At 41.2% G+C, this 21,130-nt stretch overlaps 1 protein-coding gene across 1 annotated transcript in view; it reads right to left on the reverse strand.

Annotated features, from left to right (window-relative positions):
- Positions 1-21,130, reverse strand: part of CNTNAP5 (contactin associated protein family member 5) — a 449,251-nt gene that overhangs the window by 358,591 nt on the left and 69,530 nt on the right. Inside the window, exons 5-6 of the mRNA XM_047770224.1 lie at positions 18,087-18,308; positions 11,057-11,060 (exon numbers count right to left, since the gene is read on the reverse strand). Coding sequence (XP_047626180.1) covers positions 11,057-11,060; positions 18,087-18,308 — 226 coding nt within the window. The remainder of the gene's footprint in view (positions 1-11,056; positions 11,061-18,086; positions 18,309-21,130) is intronic.

The raw sequence follows: 21,130 nt of genomic DNA on the forward strand, positions 1-21,130 counted from the left end.
GGTTTTCTATATGAGTTTTAGTATCATGCTTCAAACTCTATAAATAGAACAATGTTTCTACAGAGAGTGTATTAAATTTGTAATTTAACTTAGGAAGAAGTGATATCTTTACAAAAATATTGAGTTCTCCTGTCCAAGAACAGCATATCTTTACATCTGTCCAAATATTATTCACTGCCTTTCAAGAGTGTTTTAACATTTTTCTCATATGATTTTGCACATTTCTTGTCAAATTTATTCCAAAGTTTTTCACCTTCTGTCACCATTGTAAGTGAAAATGTCACTACCATTAGAAATAGTAATAATATGGAATATAATGTTGTCATTAAAAATTATAATTCCAAGAATGTTAGTGAGAATTTGATAAGTGAAAATAGTATGGTTCACATTTTGTTAAAAATGACTACAAAGAGACAATGATTGGAATGATGCTGAATGACAGAATTACAGATTTTTTTCCTTATACAAAGTACTAGAATTTGTGAACTTTCTTTAAAAAAGTGCAACTTTTACAATTATTTTTTTAAACTAAAAAATGTTTAGTCTGAGATAAAGAATAGGAAAAGTGTGCATTCTTTTCCACTTCTTGCCGCTATTATTAAAAGTGGCTGCTTCCACAGTTCCCATCGTGGCTCTGTGGAAACGAATCTGACTAGCATCCAGAAGGATGCAGGTTTAATCCCTGGCCTCACTCAGTGGGTTAAGGATCCAGCATTGCCATGAACTGTGACATAGGTCGCAGACACGGCTCAGATCTGACATTTTGGCTACAGCTCCGATTATGCTCCCTAGCCTGGGAACCTCCATATACCACAGGGGCCACCCTAAAAAGACAAAATAAATAAATAAAGTGGCTGCTTTCTGTCCCAGAATTCAGTGTACAGTGTTAGTATACAAGGTCTCTTACACAGTGGGTTAAAAAGGCTTAGAAGGTTTTCTTCATGAAAAAAAAAAAGACACTTTCCATCCTTGCAACAAAACCTGCAAATGAAATATGAAACACAGCCCAATTGTAAAAATCGCTAATAATACACACCACCAGCATTGAATTCCAAAATATGTGCCAGGAACTTCACATGTGTAAATAGTAATTCTCACAATAGTCCTGGTGGCCAAGATTTATAGTCCTGTTGTGAATGCTAAAGCAGAAAAATGGAGAAGCTGCCCAGGGTCACAGGGCTACTCAGGGGCAAAGGGAGATTTCAAAGGAAGCTGGCAGCACCCAGGCTGAGCTTTCTGCTCTCCGCGTTTCCAAAGCCAGCCCTGCTCCACTCCAGGAACCACCCTGACAGCCAATTATATCTGCAAAGTTCTATTTCCTGCTGTGGTATTCAGCTTTGATTTTATTTATTTGCATTTTTGAAACATCTTTATTTATTTATTTATTTATTTTATTTTCGCACTGTACAGCAAGGGGGTCAGGTTGTCTTTACATGTATACATTACAATTACATTTTTCCCCCACCCTTTCTTCTGTTGCAACATGAGTATCTAGACAAAGTTCTCAATGCTATTCAGCAGGATCTCCTTGTAAATCTATTCTAAGTTGTGTCTGATAAGCCCAAGCTCCCAATCCCTCCCACTCCCTCCCCCTCCCATCAGGCAGCCACAAGTCTCTTCTCCAAGTCCATGGTTTTCTTTTCTGAGGAGATGTTCATTTGTGCTGGATAGTAGATTCCAGTTATAAGGGATATCACATGGTATTTGTCTTTGTCGTTCTGGCTCATTTCACTCAGTATGAGATTCTCTAGTTCCATCCATGTTGCTGCAAATGGCATTATGTCATTCTTTTTTAAGGCTGAGTAGTCTTCCATTGTGTATATATACCACCTCTTCCAAATCCAATCCTCTGTCGATGGACATTTGGGTTGTTTCCATGTCCTGGCTATTGTGAATAGTGCTGCAATGAACATGCGGGTGCACGTGTCTCTTTTAAGTAGAGTTTTGTCCGGATAGATGCCCAAGAGTGGGATTGCGGGGTCATATGGAAGTTCTATGGATAGATTTCTAAGGTATCTTCAAACTGTTCTCCATAGTGGCTGTACCAGTTGACATTCCCACCAACAGTGCAGGAGGGTTCCCTTTTCTCCACAGCCCCTCCAGCACTTATTATTTGTGGATTTATTAATGATGGCCATTCTGACTGGTGTGAGGTGATATCTCATGGTTGTTTTGATTTGCATTTCTCTTATAATCAGCGATGTTGAGCATTTTTTCATGTGTTTGTTGGCCATCTGTATATCTTCTTTGGAGAACAGTCTATTCAGGTCTTTTGCCCATTTTTCCATTGATTGATTGGCTTTTTTGCTGTTGGGTTGTATAAGTTGTTTATATATTCTAGAGATTAAGCCCTTGTCAGTTGCATCATTTGAAACTATTTTCTCCCATTCTGTAAGTTGTCTTTTTGTTTTCTTTTTGGTTCCCTTTGCTGTGCAAAAGCTTTTCAGTTTGATGAGGTCCCATGGGTTTATTTTTGCTCTAATTTCGATTGCTTTGGGAGACTGACCTGAGAAAATATTCAGAAGTTGATGTCAGAGAGTGTTTTGCCTGTGTTTTCTTCTAGGAGTTTGATGGTGTCCTGTCGTATATTTAAGTCTTTCAGCCATTTTGAGTGTATTTTTGTGCATGGTGTGAGGGTGTGTTCTAGTTTCATTGCTTTGCATGCAGCTGTCCAGGTTTCCCAGCAATGCTTGCTGAATAGACTTTCTTTTTCCCACTTTATGTTCTTGCCTCCCTTGTCAAAGACTAATTGACCATAGGTGTCAGGGTTTATTTCTGGGTTCTCTATTCTGTTCCATTGGTCTGTCTGTCTGTTTTGATACCAGTACCACACTGTTTTGATGACTGTGGCTTTGTAGTATTTCTTGAAGTCTGGGAGAGTTATGCCTCCTGCTTGGTTTCTGTTTCTCAGGATTGCTTTGGCGATTCTGGGTCTTTTGTTGTTCCATGTAAATGTTTGGATTGTTTGTTCTAGTTCTGTGAAAAATGTCCTGGGTAATTTGATAGGGATTGTATTGAATCTGTAGATTGCTTTGAGTAATATGGCCATTTTTACAATACTGATTTTCCCAATCCAGGAACATGGACTATCTTTCCATTTCTTTACATCTTCTTTGATTTCTTTGATTAAAGTTTTATAGTTCTCGGCATATAGGTCCTTTACCTCCTTGGTCAGGTGTATTCCGAGGTATTTGATTTTGTGAGGTGCAATTTTAAAAGGTATCGTATTTTTGTATTCCTTTTCTAATATTTCATTGCTGGTATACAGAAATGCAACTGACTTCTGAATGTTAATCTTATATCCTGCTACTTTGCTGAATTTATGAATCAGTTCAAGGAGTTTTGGGGTTGAGTCCTTAGGGTTTTCTATGTATAGTATCATGTCATCTGCATACAGTGACAGTTTGATCTCTTCTCTTCCTATATGGATGCCTTTTATTTCTTTTGTTTGTCTAATTGCTGTGGCTAGGACTTCTAAAACTATGAAACAGCTTTATTGAGATAAAGTTCACCCACCACACAATCCATCTATGTAAAATGTACAATTCAGTGGTGTTTTTTTTTTTTTTTTTAAGTATTCTCACAGTTAGGTAGCCATTGCAATTAAGTTTTTAAACGTTTTACAACACCCTTCCCTGCAAAGCAAAGCTGTAACCTGTGGTTCTCAGTCTTCAATCTCCTCAACCCACCTCCAGGCTTAGCCCAACACTAATTCACTACCCATCTCTATGGACTTGCCTGTTCAGGAGATTTCATATAAATGAAATCACACATTCTGTTCCCTTTTGTGATTGTCTTCTTTGGCTTAACATAATGTTTTCAAGGTCCCTCTCAGGTAGCGGCTCATATCAATTTGTATGGACAATGTTCCTTCCTGTGGACAGACCACATTTTGTTTGTCCTTTTGCCAGTTGATGGACATCTGGGTTGCTTCCACTTCCCAGGTACTATGAATAGTGCTGCAATGAACATTCCTGCACAAATTTCTGTGTGGACCTATTTTTTCAGTTCCCTCTACGTGCCCTTAGAAATGAAACTTCTGAGTCCTAGGGAAATTCCATATTTAACCTTTTGAGGAATACCAAGGGTGTTCAAAGTGGCTGCTCCAGTTTCTACTCTCACAGGGCGAGTTCCCCTCTGACAATGACTGAGTTCAAAATTTGGTCCTGTGCCTTCGTGGAACTTCTAGCGTCTAAGAAGAATTAAAACACAGTTCAAGTTTTGTCTCTAAACATGTCCACTTTGGTCTGCCCTTGGAATTCTAGCTGACTTTTATTACTTTGATTTTATTTTCCTAGATAAGTATCATTACCAACCATCTAATGTGTTTCTTTATAACTTTTATAATGTGAATTTCCCAATAATTTAGAGTTCACATTTGATGAAACTAAGACTCAAGGCAGTTAAGCAATATTCTGAAGGCCTAAGCTTTTTTCTTTTTTTTTTTTTTTTAACTAAGGATTGCCCCTAAAGCAAGAGTTGCTCAGGTCTGGCACTGGACTAGATAGACCTTTGATGGGGGTGTGGTGTCCTGAACTGTGCTTCTTGTGTAGGATGCTTAGCAGTATTCCTGGATGCCCCCATCCCCACAAACACATCACTAGACATTGAGTTGCATGAGCTGTTTGAATATTTTGGAAATCAATCCCTTGGTGGTGATATCCATTTGCAAATCTTTTCTCCCATTCTATAGGTTGTCTATTGGTTTTGTTTATGGTTTCCTTGGCTGTGCAAAAGCATTTAAGTCCCATTTGTTTATGTTTGCTTTTATTTCCATGACTCTAGGAGATGGATCCAAAAAACTATGGCTGTGATTTATGTCAAAAGAGCATTTTGCCTATGTTTTCCTCTAGGAGTTTGAGATTAACATGTGAACACTACTACATATAAAATAAACAACAAGGACCTTCTGTGTAGCATAGGGAACTATATTCAACGCCTAAATGGAAAAGAATCTGAAATATGTATATATAACTGACTCACCGTGCTGTACTCCTGAAACTAGCATAACACTGTAAACCAACTATTTTTCAATTTAAGAAGGGAAACAAATTTAAAAAAAAGAATAACACCATCAACCATAGACTTTTACGAGAATAAAATGATAAAGGTATAGGAATATGCTTACCACATTATTTGGCCATGATAGAAGCCTATAAAGTTAGGTTTGTGAGTTCTTTTGTGGTAGAATGGGTTAAGGATCTGGTGTTGTCACTGCAGTGGCTCAGGTTTGATCCCTGGCCTTAGGAACTTCCACATGCCACAGGGCTCAGCCAAAAGAAAAAAAAAAAAAAGGTTAGGTTTGTGCTTGAAATGAAGTCATCACCAGACACACTGCCAGAGTCCCCCTGTATGGGACTGGGGACATGAGAGGTTGGGGTGGGTGGGAATGGAGAATTTCCTTTGCTTGAGAACCACAAGGTTAAAATACAATTTTGAGATTGCAGAGCCTCAGAAAACAAGTGCTTGCTTCCGGTCTCTCTTGCTTTCTTTTTCTTTCTAGTTCTCTGTCAAATTCCTAACAGATCTTTGCGTTTCATCCTTCACATTATTTAGGTATTTCTATGGTTTAAAGACAGAACCTTGAAATCCAGCAACTGTCCTGGAACCAGCTCCAAACATGGGTGCACAGAGCTATAGTCCAGGCCTGAGCAGAGTCCCCAGAGGACTCTATTTCCAGCCCTGAGACAGGCTTGCTATGATTTCCACAGTGGCTTTATATTCCTTTTCCCCCTTGCTCAAGGCCCTTCCACTTTAATTGCTAGCAATTTAGACAGATTTCTTAATCTCTCTCAACCTGCTTCTTCATCTGTAAAAGAGAGACACAATTGCCTGGCTTGACTTGGAAGTTTCCGGGCTTTATCTTTCCCAGAAAACCCAATTCAGCTGTTTTTCTATATCCTTTCATAACAACCTTTATTTAATAGTTCAAAGGTAGTTTCAATTTTTGAGAGAACAAAGTGGGAAATATATAAATAATTGAATAAGGCAGTCTTAAAATGTCAATCACACCATAAAAGAGCATATTCCAATTATTAGTACCATTATGCCAGCATTTGGGTCCTGAGTTCTGTTTTTCTCAGGTACCATTTATCCACCAATTATCAAGCTCTATTAACCCTTCCCTACAGATGGTGGCTTGAATTCACACAGTTCTTCAAATTTCCTCTCCGCCTTGGATTCTATGCCCTAACACTGCAGCTGGAAATTTCTGAGATTGCCTCCCTCCTTCCCAACACTCTGCTACAGGACACTCTACTGGATTGAACTATCTCCAGAGCAAGGTCATGGTCAGCCTCAGAGCAAATATTCCTCCAGGGTGTCATGGAACCCAGACTGAAACTCGAAGTGCTCATCTTGCCAGTCTCTGCCTCTGTAATCACTTCTCCATCTGTCCTCCCCATCTCATTTCCCAAAATTCCTACAATGATTCCCAACTCCAGCTAGGCTAGGGTATACATTACCCTCCAAGTGAATGTACTTAGCTAAAGGATGCTTCCATGCCCACCTGTATGCTGCCTCCCCACCCCACCCCAAATTCACCACCCTATCCTCCAATACCCAGCTTTTGTCCTAGTGCTCTCTCTCCTTAACTATAGGGACAGGAAGCATATACACACATACATACATACATACATACTTCCACATGAAGTACTGAAAAGTTTGAAAGGATAAGTAAATAAAGCAGGAAATGAATAAAGCAGGCTTTCCTGGACCAGATCAGTACATGAAGCTTTCGCCTTTTAAATTCTTATAACATCCACTGTCTGATCTATTCATTCAGTTCACATTATCCCCTGCCTCATACTATAAATTAACAATTCATCTCCATTAAGTGTTATCTTCCCAATGGGATGAAAATTTCCTGTGGGTCAGAGTCTACATCGTGTTTTGGTACCCGCCCCCCAACATCAACAGGGCAGCATTCTATCCTCTCCAAAAGCCCCTTGATTGACTGAGCATCAGACTAGCTGAATCTTCACTGCCAAGTATCAGCAGGAGGGCTGTCTCTAGCACCTGGACCATAAATTACATGTTAAAACTTTCTCAAGTGTTAAAGCCTTGCTGACTGAGCAGGACCCTGTAAGACTTTCCCAGAGTGGACCCCCACTCATGCCCTCAGCCTGCCTTTTGTCTACAGAAAAACTTTAGTCAAAGAATCAATTTAATCACAGAAATGAGAATAAACAGAGAAAAAGAAAACAGTCAAGCAAGACAAAATAATAGTTTAGTCATTCAACAAAGTCAAGGACCTTTAGTTCTTCCTCAAGGACTATAGATAATATCCTAAGCCATGTCCCTAGAGCTGTTTTGCAGGTGCTCAAGCTCCCACCAGGTGGAAGAGGTCAACTGTATGATACCCGCAAGCAGGTTGACCCCAGACTGGTTGCAACCAGACAGTTGATGATGCTGACTTCCAATGACCTCACCACCAACCAATCAGAAGAATGTCCACAAGCTGCTCACACCCTGCTCCTCAAACACTGTAAGACTCCTCACTACCCCCTCCAAGGGCTGGGGGGCACAGTCCTTGAGGCCCTAGCCTACTGTGTTCCCTCATTGCCTGGAAATTAAGCTTTTTCTGTTTCCTCCACTTCTCTCTCTGTGTTTCTCTTTGGCATCAGTGTACAGAGACAGCTGATATTTTGGCAATAGTCTGGCTCATATATCAAGATAACCTGTATCATCAGAACCCACGGCTGGCATACTGGAAGAAAACAGGTGGGTTTGCCAAAAACTGGAGCAGGATATAAACCATGACAGTTTTCTGGTTGATGGTAAAAGTGTTGTTTCCCCAGGGTAGACTCAATGCTCAGCTCCAGTATGTACATGTTAAAAACAAAGGTCAGATCCAGAGACAGCCCAAACTCTGGTGTCCCTGACTAAAATTCTCCTTCATCTTTTGTCTGTTCTCTTTTGATCTATGTGACCCAGGCATCCTAAGCCACCAGTGGAGTCTTACTCACCTATATTTCCTCCTATTTCTCTCCTCTAATTGGAGCATCCTGCCCTTCCTTCTTTGTTGGACCAAATTCTATTCATTCTTCAAAATCAAGCAGTGTTGCCATGGCCCCAGGAAGCCTTTGCATGCCCCCATCCTTCCTGGTGCCTTTCCTCTCCTGCTCCCCAGCATCCTGACCATCTGTCCCTTTGCATCATCAGTGCCTCAACATGGTCCCTGCCAACAGGGCCTCTGAGCTTTTGGAGGGCAATGCCTCCATCCTCAGGCTTGAATACAGGACCAGCAGAGAATAGACATTTTAAAAGTTTACTAAACCAAATGTGTAACTGGAAAGAAATCTGATTCCACCATGGATCTGTTCCTTTTGCTTTAGCCTCTGTATTCTATTGTTTTTGCTTGGAGTCAAGAATGTTCCCTAGAGCCTGAAATGTACAGGATCCCCTATTCTCATAATTCTGAGCTTCTAAGGCAGAATACTTTTCCATTCACATAGAGATAAAAAGTTGCAGAACAGAGACTAACATGTGTCTTATTAGAGGTTTACAGGAACATCCTGACCTGCCCTACAAGCACAGCTGCAAAAACAAAGGATTTCTGTACCAAGAAGTTCCCAACAACCAGCCAGTGTACACCCCTCCCTCACCTGGCCTTTAAAACTGCTTTGCTGAAAACTTTTGGGGAGTTTGGGGCTTTGGAGAGCATAAGCCACACAGTTCTCCTTATACGACCCTACAATAAAACTTCCTCTGCTCCAAACCCTGATGTTTCAGTTAGTTTGACCTCTCTGTGCATGGGGCATATGAACTTGTGTTTGGTAACAAATGGAGGCAAAGTGAATTATATGAGAGAATCATTAAAGTAGAAAATTGAAAGAGCAAAGGAAATGACAGTGGTTTTGGCTATTAGATTATTTTTCTATAAGACAAATATAACTCCCTCTGTTTCTCCTTTGAGTAGTTAGGAAAAAAGAAAAAGTTAAGAAAATGCCTCCACCATCATTACCCAGGCCTGGAAAAGCCACAGGTGCCTGAGATCACTCCTGCAGTAAACATGCCTATGCTTTGCCTGATATCTCGACACTCAGGCAAGGGCATCTCTCTGTTTCCATCAAGTGGAAGGCCACATGCTATTTCTGTCTTCTGCACCTGAACTCTGTGCTCACAGATCTTCTTGTGGCCGTCATGGCCCCATGGCTATTTGCTGGCCCTCACTGATGGGATTTTCTCATCCACATCATCTCAGCTAAAACACAGGGGCACTGATGACAACTTAATTGAAACTGAGGATGAGGTTCATGAAGTCTGGGCAGATGGTGGCAAGATACACGTGGATTGTATGGAAAAGGGCCATATCTGGGGAGCAGCTCTGTTTTGCAGGGCTGCAGACAAAAACCATCTGACCACAAGTATTAAGGGGGCGAGCATTTCATTCTTCCTGTCATAGCTCCCCCTTCAATCTCCCCACCTCTGGGAGCCCCACTGGCCTTTATCTAACTGGTCCTTCCCCACAGCTGAACACAATTCTGGGTTTGACACACTCTGCATCGCAAAATTGTTATGAGTGTTGGTCAAAAATAACTGTTAACTCTCTTTCACTGTTAAAATGATATCCTTCTGAAATGTTCTGGAGGTCAATTCTACTAGTTTGTTTATTAAGACGCTTGCTTATACACATGGCAAACAGTTTTGGGGGGGCCTGTTATAAGCAAGGTGTTACACTAGGCCTTGGGCAGACAGTGGTGAGCAAGGCAGGCTCTGGTGTTCTTGTCCCCACAAATCCTTACATTCTAGTGGTGACAACAACAGTGAACAATCAATTATATGGACACATGAATAATTCTTTTTCATAATTTATTGTATTGACGTATAGTTGATTTACAATGTTGTATTTCTACTGTATAACATTAATGGAGTGTTTTTTATATATATATATATATATATATATATATATATTCTTTTTCAGATTATTTTCCATTATGTTTATCATGGAATACTGAGTATATACTGCTCTGTGCTATACAATAGGACCTTGTTGTTTATCCATTCTATACACAAAAGTTTGTGTCGGCTCATCCCAAACTCCCAATCCATCCCTCCCTCACCCCTTTGGCAACCACGAGTCTGTTCTCTGTTTCTAATAATACACATTCTTAAGGGCTGAACTGTGTCCCCCAAAATCCATATATTGAAGTCCTACCATACCTGAGAATGTGTCTGCATTTAGAGATAAGACTCTTAAAGATGTAATGGAGGTAAAATGAAGTCAGCCCATATCCAATATGACTGGTGTCATTATAGGAAGAGGATATTAGGACAAAGATGGACACAGAGAGAAAACTATGGGAAGACACAGGGAGAAGACGGCCCTCTACAAACTGAGAGAGAGGCCCTCAGAAGAAACCACCCTGCCCACACCTTGTAAATCAACTATACTTCAGTAAAATACACAGTAATATGAATATGTTAATCCCAATCTCCCAATATATCCCTTCCTCCCCTTTGATAACCATAAGATTGTTTTCTATGTCTGTGAGTGTGTTTCCATTTTTGTAAATAAGATCATTTGTATCATCTCTTTAATTTTTTAAAATTTTTAAATGTTTTTTCTTTTTTGGCCGCCCCGTGGCATATGGAATTCCCCAGCCATGGACTGAACCTGCATCCTAGCACTGAAAGATGCCACCAATCCCACTGTACCACAGCAGGAATTCTGTGTATCATGTGTTTAGATTCCACATATTTATAAGTGATATCATATGGTATATCAGTGTGAAGGTGCTCTCCTCCATCTTCTGGGTTCTGCTCAGCTGTGCTGAGGCTCATTCCTTCCTCCTGAAAATCCTGCTCTGAGCCTGGGATTGCCTCTAGGGATGTCAAAGCAATAGACTGTGCAGCTAAATAGGATGTTGTCTAGTGAAAAACCATTAGATGGTCTGTCTGCCACTCTGCTCTCAATGTGCTTGTTCTACTTTCTGCAGTGACACAAACATATAATAATCCTCATCTATGAGAAAGTTTGTCCCATATGAAAAGACCTTGATCATGGTTCTGTCTTGTTTTCTCTCCACTGGCAATAGCTCCAATATCCTACAACTGTTCTGTTAACATGATTTGAAGGTCCGGTATATTCTGGTAACTCCCTTACCAACACACACACACACAAAATGTTCAAGTATGATTTAAAGAAGCTTGCAAAGAGTTCCCTGGTGGCTCAGGGGGTTAAGGATCCAGCACTTTCACTGCTGTGACTCAGGTTGCTGCTGTGGTGCAGGTTCAATCCCTGACCCAGGAACTTCCACATGACACAGATGCCACCAAAAATAAAAAATAAAGAAAGAAAGAAGATTGCAAACAAAACAAACAAAGCAAAAGAAAAAACACAACTTCACACACTGGGATCCTTGGCATCTAACTCTACATGAATCACTGAGAATAACATCAGGAACTTTCTGGGACATCCAAGCATCTCATTCACAAAAATGATTGTATGAAAGAAGCCAAGTTTACCATTCTTCCTCCACAAACTGCATCACAGTTTGGGGAGGTAAGAAACATGACCTCTGGCAGGGGTCAAAGCCTGAATTCACCTAAGTAAAGCCACTTACCCCCTTTTCGAAGGAAGGCTCTGGGGTTGATGATTTCCTTGAAGATAATAAGGAACAGGGTTGATTGACTGTTTTCCCTCAGGAGCTAATTTAAAGGTGTAGAAGGCACTTGAGTAATTCTAGACCAACTCTCTCCTTTAGCTACAAAGGGAAATGTGTTATAATAGTCTCCCACTTTGCTTCGATGTAGAGCACAGCGAGGCTGGAATCCTGGACACTAAGGTTTGTGTTAAAGCTCTTTGCCTAGACTGGCTTTTCAGTGGCATTTTGAGAAAGAAAAAAAAAAAAAAAGACTTCAAATTTTCATGACTGAAGCCCCCAGATGTCTTTCTTCCTATTCTCATTTTGAAGCCTTCTCCCATCAGAAAAATAAAATCTACACTGAAATGTCAGGTCACTTGCAAAATAATTATAGTGGTGCCAGGTTTTTTTCAGATTACCCAACGTTTCAATTGAAATTCAAAACACTCTGCCTTGATTTTCCAAAGGAACTAACCAGTTGGTCTCCTTTACTTTTCTACAGGTTCCTGTCTTCCTAGTCATCCAGGCTACTTTGCACAACAACAAGCTCCATTCTAAGAACCACCATTTAAAGTGTCTTTAAACATGGCAGAGGTTTCCTTTATTTAGAAATTATCATGCTAATTGAAGTCAGTCAGACAATGAGACACCAACATCAAATGCTATCACTGACATGTGGAATCTGAAAAAAGGACACAATGAACTTCTTTGCAGAATAGATACTGACTCACAGACTTTGAAAAACTTAATGTTTCCAAAGGAGACAGTTTGGGGGGTGGGGTGATGCACTGGGGGTGTGGGATGGAAATCCTATAAAATTGGATTGTGATGATCATTGTACAACTATAAATGCAATAAATTTATTGAGTAATAAAGTTTTTAAAAATAGAAATAAAAAACAGAACATGCTATCAATTGTTCAAAGAGCAGGTGTGGACTTGAAGGAGAGAGAATGGTCCCCAAGATACACAGAACCTCAGGATAAGTGGTGATGTAATAGGAAAGAATAAATTGACTCCTTATTACATTTGTTACTTTTCCTGTGCTTAGTCATGCTGGCTCTGCACCTCTTATAAAAGAATGTTGCCTAGAGCCTGAAATATACAGGATTGCCCATTCTCAAGGCTCTGACCTTTAAGTGTCCATTCATAGAGAGAGAAAAAGTTGTAGGACCATAGAATAAAATGTGTCTTGTTGGAGACTTATAGGAACACCTTGGCCTGATCTACATGGACAGATGCAAGAACAAAGGATTCCTACACCAAGAAGTTTGCAACAACCAACCATGCCCCTCCCTCACCTGGCCTATAAAAATGTTCTGCTGGAACCCTTCAGGGAGTTTGGGGTGTGGGGGTTGTGGAGTCGCCAGTCTCCTTACAATGTGCTGCAGTAAACTTTTTTCTACTCCAAAACTCCAACATTTCAGTACTGTTTGGCCTCACTGTGCATCAAGCATATGAACTTGCATTCCGCCACAGTGAGAAACTAGAGTTTGAAATGCATAAAGGAGGAAATGCAGGGGTTTGTCTGATTATGTAAGACAGTTTGTGTGATATTTGCGCAAATGGCTGTTCTGATTCCTGAAAGGGTAAGGTGGCCAGGAGCCCTGGAAAGTCTTCTCCCTACCCTGCAGCACCCAGACTTCCAGGTGGAGTTTGGGGCACAGGGGCAAGGAGAATATGGGAAAGGCTGTGTGTTACACAGCAAAGTCTCCAGAAGAGCTAGACTCTTAGTACCTTTCCTGGATTACTAAGGAATTGGTACTGAACATTTTAAAAAGTCTAAGGAAAGTATGCCACATATATTCAAATGAATACTAATGTGTGTTAATATAAAGATATGCATAATTTACTTTATAATATTACACAGGCAATGCTACTTAAAGCAGAAATCTACAAAGACAATGAATACACCATCCCTTGTCAACCCCACCCAACCATTTAATCTGTCTGTTGATGGGGCCACCATTAAAACTTTGTGGGAAAACCCAACTTTAGATTCTAAATCACCTGCTTTCCTTAATAGCCTATTGTACATTTCCTCTTTCATCTAAAGCAGAGTTGCTTTGCATTTGAATTATTTAAATAATGGGCCATATAAGGCATGCATATGGGGGAAGCAAGGTACAGTGTAGAGACCTTGGACTTGGGGATGCAGAGGAAAGGCCTGAGCATGGATATCCACCCCCTTGGTCACTTCAAGTTAATTTCTGACTCTTGGTTTCCTCTTATGGATGTTGGCAAAATCAGAACTACTCCATGTCTCATGAGTTCCTTTTTTTTTTCCCTTCTAGTTGTATATGTCTAGTTGTACATGCGCAATACATGACCTGCAAGAGATCCTCAGTGACTGTGAATTCCAACTTTATGGCACTTACAGTGACATAACTCCCTTGACTCTCCCTCATATCCACATGCACAAAGCTTTCAAGAAAGGAGATGACAAAAATAGAAGAAAAAAAAAATACAAGTCAGGGATTCCACTGCTGTCCTTCATCTTCCTGAAACTTCTTCCCTCAGAACAACTGAATTCAGATGCTATTTTGAGGATGATTTAGTTTACACTTCTCTTCCTCATCTCTAAGGCAAAGTGGAGAAGGACCCCACCACCAACAGCACAAAAAAAAAAAAGCTAAGCACGCTGTACAAAGCTCTAGGAACAGGAGTGACTGTGGCAACATCCATGTGCTACCCTTTCTAGGGGTTCATCTTCTTTTAGACCTAGGACGGTAGGGACACATGAACTACTCTTAAGTAACTCCTTAAATATCTGGATGGATTCTCTGTTCAAATAATAAAATGTGGTGATGTCTTCTATTTTCTGTGAGGTATCACATGTGAAGGGTCACATCAGGGGCCCTGAAAAATTACTAGAACAATGGTCACTATTTTCGAATTTCTCGTATGAGAGTCTCATCCCTTATTATGCCAAGATGATCTCAAGTACTTAGAAAATAAGTTTCCTTAGAAATATACAGGAAGAGAAAACTGCTTTTGTTCTTTGATTTTTTTCCATTTGTCTGTGGAGCTGTCTTCTCCCTCTACTCCCCCACTCCCCTACTACCCCCAGGGTTAAAAAAATGCCAGCAAACACAAAGCCTTGCTTCATTTCAAAGAAAAATAAAGAAGTTCTCATTTTCCAAAATTCAGGAATCTCTTCTTGGGGAACAAATCAAGCAAGAGTTTTCTGAAACAGAGGTCAGCACGTTTTGGAATATTTCTTTACTTGTTTGATATTTTGTGAGGCATGAGTGAGGTAACTGATGGCTTTCTCTCCCTCTGTAGTTGGGTCATGCGGCAGCTTTTACCAGCCTCTCCCTCAGTCATAAACACATTTTAATCGACTGACATGTGCTTAATAATACAGGTAACACCTGGATGCTTTGCAGCAAAGAGCCACTGGGGCCTGTACTTTATTAAAACTTCATTTCTGACCTGAGGCTGACAAGTCTCTGTACTCAGGCATCTCGCCGATTAGAGAGGAACAGCCCAGCACCAGCTCACATTTTTCTTCTTCAAATAAGGATGATCAAGTTTAACTTTTATAACTCTGCACATGAAAAATGTTACGTTTCCAAGTGATTAACTCTCCCCCATTACTGGAAATCTTATAAATTTTATAAAAGCCCCACAACTACGCAAATTCACTCAGCTTTTATGACTCTGTGGAGTCAGGCCCCTTTTCACCAGAGCCTGAGTCAGTCAGTATAAGTTTGGAAGAAAAAGAAATTTGCAAACTATTCCCTTTAGAATGGATAAGCCATGAGGTCTTGCTGTATATAGCACAGGGAACTGTATCTAGTCTCTTAGGATAAAACATATGGAAGATAGTATGAAAAAAGAATGTACATGTATGTTGGCTGGGTAATTTTCTATACAGCAGAAATTGGCACAACATGGTAAATCAACTATACTTTGATAAAAAAATAAATTTAAAAAAATTGCTAAATAGCTTCTCAACACTATGCCAAAGCACTCAGATTCACTACCTCATTTAATCACCATGAGTCTTGTGATATAAGAATTTGTCTGCATCTCCTGTTATAGCAGGGAGGAAGATGGTCCCCAATAACCCCTGGCTCTTAATATCTAAATCAGTCTCCCCTGGGCTCAAGCAAGGGCTCCACCTCTCCCCTTGTTGCCAATACACAGATGATGAAAGTGATGGGATCCCTTCTGGTGTCAGATTATACAACAGTCATGACTTTTGTTCTGCATGCACCTTCTCACCCCCTCCAGGGTTACTCCCTCTGATAAGTGCACTGCCCTTTCATGAGGCCACCTTCTGCAGAGGCAGTGGGGATAGCCTTGGACATGGACCTTCTGAGGTCTTCCAAGAGCCATGTTAGCTTGAGATGTGGTTAACCCTGGTTGAAACTTGAGATCAACAACTTGACTGTAGGCACAGTCACCTAGTCAAAGCCCCTTGGATTCCTGACTCTCAGAAACTGAGACATAATGCTGTTGTTTCTAGCCACTACATTTTGGCATCATTTGTTATGCAGCTGAGGTTAGCTGTTACACTCTCACTTACATGGAAAACTAAGCTAAGAAGTTCATCTAGGGCCATAGACTAGAAAGGGTAAGAGATGCTTTTGGAAGCTGCCTGTCTGACTCACAGGCCCAGGCCATTTGGTTATTTCCAGGGATTCAATAGGCTTTTGGGTTCACCCACTGACCTCTGAAGCTTTCCCAGAATCTGACCTGATCTTGACTATTAAGTCATATCCTTTACTACTCAGCTCAATTTTCTCTCATTTATTTGGATAACAAAACTCAACAGTCCAGTGGGGGAAGAAAGACATTTAGATTAAAGAAAGATGCAGTGGGGAGTTCCCATTGTGGCTCAGTGGTTAATGAATCCAACTAGGAACTGTGAGGTTGCAGGTTCGCACCCTGGCCTTGCTCAGTGTGTTAAGGATCCAGCGTTGCCATGAGCTGTGGTTTAAGTCACAGACAAGGCTCCAATCTGGTGTTGCTATGGCTCTGGTGAAGGGCGGCAGCTACAGCTCCGATTAGACCCCTAGCCTGGGAACCTCCATATGCTGTGAGAGCGGCCCTAGAAAAGGCAAAAAGACAAAGAAAAGAAAAAAAAAAAAAAGAAAGAAAGAAAGATGCAGTGTTGTGAAGCCCAGGATGGATACTAGCCTGGAGTGCAGAGAAGAGGGGTTGATTCAGACTGTGGAGCCAAGAAGACTTCTCAGAGGATTCCTTGAGGTAGCAGCTTGCCTTAGTCCCAAGTCCAAGGCCTGCATGGGGCCTGACCTCAGGAAGTGCTTGAAACTAAGTGAACACACTGCTTCCCAAAAGATGGGCGACACCAGTAAGATAATAAATAGAGGAGGAGGGGAAAAGTTCCACCTCTCAATGTTGAAAGAATGGCAGATAGAAGGGCCAGGAAATGGTTTGGGCATCTGTCCCATTTGGCCACACGTTAGGATCTTTATTATACTGCTATAAGATGGAGTGCTTCCCAACATTCAGTTTTTGAGGACCATTTTAAAAAGTTCTGCCATACCAAGATACCATATGTAGTGGTATTTACTCAATATCTTAAAATGAATTTTTGAAAAATATTTTTAAACACTCACTAAATTTACTTGAAATGGAATTCAGTGGCGGTAAAAAGTCCCAGGGTGGTGCAGTGTACAGAGAAACCACACACTCTGAACGCAGACAAATTCAGGATGAAATTGTAGCTATGTCATTTATCACCAAGTGATTTTTGGAAGTTGTTTAGCTTCACTTCTTCATCTATAAAGTGGAAAACAGCACCATTCTCAAACGAACATGGGGGAGATTCCACGTCATTATGCCGGGTCTATAGAGACCTAGCAAGCTGCTCTGTGAGTAATCTACACCATGCTACATGGTATTAGACAGGAATTCTCATCCCTACTTCTCAGATGGGAAAGCTGTGGAACAAGGGGATCAGGGGATGTGTCAAAGGTTCAACAGCTGAATCTGAAGTCAGTGTTAGTTTTTTTTATTTTGTTTTGTTTTGTTTATCTTTTGTCTTTTTAGGGCCGCACATGCGGCATATGGAGGTTCCCAGACTAGGGGTCTATCAGAGCTGCAGCCTCTGGCCTATGCCAGAGCCACAGCAATGAGGGATCCGAGCTGAGTCTGCAACCCACACCACAGCTCACAGCAACCCCAGATCCCCAACCCACTGAGCGAGGCCAGGGATCGAACCTGCAACCTCATGTTTCCTAGTCACATTTGTTTCTGCTGTGCCAAGACTGGAACTCCCTGAAGTTGGTGTTTTGCTTGTTCGTTTGCTTGTTTTCTAATAAGAAAAGAAAACACTGCCTCTTCAACCCGAGAGTAAACTTGTGAAGACCAGGTTATCCCACATCCCTGGGGGCTGGAGAGAGTATGTTCTGGTCAGAATCTCAAACCTGTATTGGCGTGGATGAAGAAGAAACCGGGCTGGAGGCTGTCAGTGGACAGTACCTGTGAGGATTTCAGCTGCACGTTCTGTCATCTTCTGAATCACGAGTCTCAGGCGTCCGCCCTCTAAACTCAGCAGTAGAGTGCCTGAGCCCTCGGACAGCATCGTGGACAGAAGCAGACCATCCTGGTTCCATGTCCGAAACTGGAAACTCACAGACAGCCCATCAAGCTGGGGGGTGCCGGGCAGCAGCAAATAACTGCTGCTGGAGTTGACAAACGTGATGGGGACAATTTGTGGTTCAGAGCAGGAGAAAGTGACATTCCCCTGGAAAACAAGAAAAATCAACTGTATAAAAGCCATTTTTTAAAAATTCTGCAACATGACAGCTGATATAAACAGGCACCTGGTGCTGACCTTAATTTCAGGATCATTCCACATTTAGTGGCAAGATCTGAAAGGGAACAGTATGTCAGCCTTGTTCAGATACACCCACAAGCTTGTTTTCCATTCCTGTTTTACAGATTGCAGTGCTATCTATAAAGAATGTCATCAAAGACCCAGGGCTGGATGGGGGGATGGGAAGTATCAGAAGTTTCTAGGGAATCAGAAATAAAAACAATTACATTCATTCATTGAATAACATGCAGGGCAAGGCAACTATGGGCCAAGCACTGGGATATTGTCTCTCTTCTTTGTCTTTTTAGGGCTGCATCCGAAGCATATGGAGATGGCTAAACTAGAGGTCGAATCAGAACTGTGGCCATTGGCCTATGCCACAACTCACAGCAATGCCAGATCCTTAACCCACTGATCTAGGCCAGGGGTTGAACCTGCATCCTCATGGATACTAGTCAGATTCATTTCCACTAAGTCATGATGGGAACTCCCAGGGATGTATTTTAAAGAGACACAGAGGAGAAAATTTTGTTACAAGGTAGAAGGCACCAAAAGAGAGACCAACACCAGCTCTAACAGGGAGCCTGGGAGAAGAAAGAGCTAAACAAGCAGCAGTTTCACAGGTGAGGTGATGCTTTCCTGGAAGGAAGTGGGGAGGACAGGAGTGAGTGCCTGGCTAAACTTTTCAGCACATAGCACCATGAGTGCGAAGGCTAGGAGAAATTAGCAAAGTCGCATCTCGGGGAATGTGTCATTTCTGAAAATTAAGTAGGGTATAGGAGCCGGGGACCATGAAGGAGGTGAGGCAAGAAAAATGAGTAGAGGCAGAGTTTAGAAGCCTTTTATGCTTGCTGCAGTTCCCATGCAAAATCAGAAGCCATAACTGACATTGGCCAGATGTTTAATGTATTAAGAGTATTTTTATTAACATGGGGAGTGGGAGTGCATGAGAGGACCAGAGATGGGGACTATTAAGTGCAAGTGGAGTAGAACCAGAGAGAAGTGGAAGATTATTTTTTTGCATAAATGAGGGGAAAACAGTTTATTTGAGGAAGCTATAGGAAAACGAAGAAATGCATATATGCACCAACTGATCCATGTCCTGGCATCACTTCTGCTAGATGAATAAGGAGAAAGCCTAGAATACTGTATAGATCAAGAATAGGTGTTACAGTACGAAAGCCAGTTGGAATTTTTATAGCCAGCAACATCTCATTTTCCACCCTATCATTTGTCTCTTTTAGATTTTAAACTAATTTCCACAATAATGCAGCAAGCTTTTACTGATAAGCATAACACAATATTCTCCTGTAAATAGTTATAGACACATCTCATCTTGTTTCCTGTAAATCTCTCACGGCCACTAAAGGAGGCAAAGTCCACCTTTTAGAGTTGCTCCCATAGCAACTCCCATAGCTGAGGCCATTTCTAAAAAAGAAAAAAAAAAAAAAAAAAAAGACAGATTTCTGAAAGGGGAACAGCCTGTCTTGCCTGGGCTGCCTGAATTGAACTTTCCACTAAAGTGGCCAGGTAGTGGGGTTCAGTACCTAGGGCAGCTGCTGGTCCTAGGGGAAGTTAACCACCCTAGGGTCTAGAAAAACATCCCTAAGTCCCAATTAGGTTTGTCAGTGATAGTCTTGCATTTCTGAAAACGAATAGCAGTTCCCAAGCAAACCTCAACCAATAGTATATTTGCAACGATTCACTCATCAAACACTTCCCTTTTAGCATATTCTTACACTGATCATTTATTATAACTGTTTAGATGTTTTCTTCTGTCTATAAAAGATCCACAGAAGTTAATTAATGTGGCAATGGGTAAGGCCCTTGATATCCATTAAGAAATCACCCACAGTTTATACCGCCCCAGTGTGCATGGCATTAGGCTAAGTGCAAATATATGGATCTCACGTATCCTGCACTGTAACACTGCACCCATTTAAAGATGCACACACTGGGTTTGGAGAAGTAAAGAAATTCAACAAAAGCCAGAGTCCTCCCTGGCAGTGACAGTGGGGGACAAACCTGTTTGTCTGACATGGAAAACTTGGATTTTGGCCACCATCTCTGAGAGCTTTTTCCTGTGCATTGGATACCACTGATTTAAAAAAAAAGAAAAAAAAAAAACTACCAATTTGCTTTTGATATCTTATGGCTGTTTTAATTTGCATTTTTAAATTTCTGGTTGATTTCCTTTCAGGATGAAATATCCACACTGATGGCAGATTGCTTGAGATAGGGCTGTGTTCTAAAGAAAGCAAAATGACAAATGCACTCATGGGCAAGCTGAGTGGTAACTTTTCCTCTCCTTTTCTTTTCTGAGGTCAGTATCGCCTTGTCTGGTAAGAGTGCCTGAGCAAAGCAGTACCCAATGTTTGAGGCTGTGCAGAAGGGGGAGATGGTGATGAGGCTGAAGGCAAAAGCTTAGGACATCATAAAATGTCCCTCCCTGACTGCTTAAAATCCAATGTTTAAGGCTCACTGACACAGAGAACGGATTTGTGGTTGCCAAGCAAGGGAGGACGGGGAAAGGATAAATTACGAGTTAAGGGTTATCAGATGCAAACTACTAGATATATAGAATAAATAAACAAGTAACCTACTTATAGCGTGGGAGCTATATCCAGTACTTGTAATGAACCACAACGGGAAAAACACATACACACACACACATATATAAAACTGAATCACCTCCTATTTGTTTGTTTGCTTGCTTGCTTTTTATGGCCACACCTGCTGCATATGGAAGG

The sequence above is a fragment of the Phacochoerus africanus genome, chromosome 3, assembly GCF_016906955.1.
Source record: "Phacochoerus africanus isolate WHEZ1 chromosome 3, ROS_Pafr_v1, whole genome shotgun sequence".
NCBI lineage: Eukaryota > Metazoa > Chordata > Mammalia > Artiodactyla > Suidae > Phacochoerus > Phacochoerus africanus.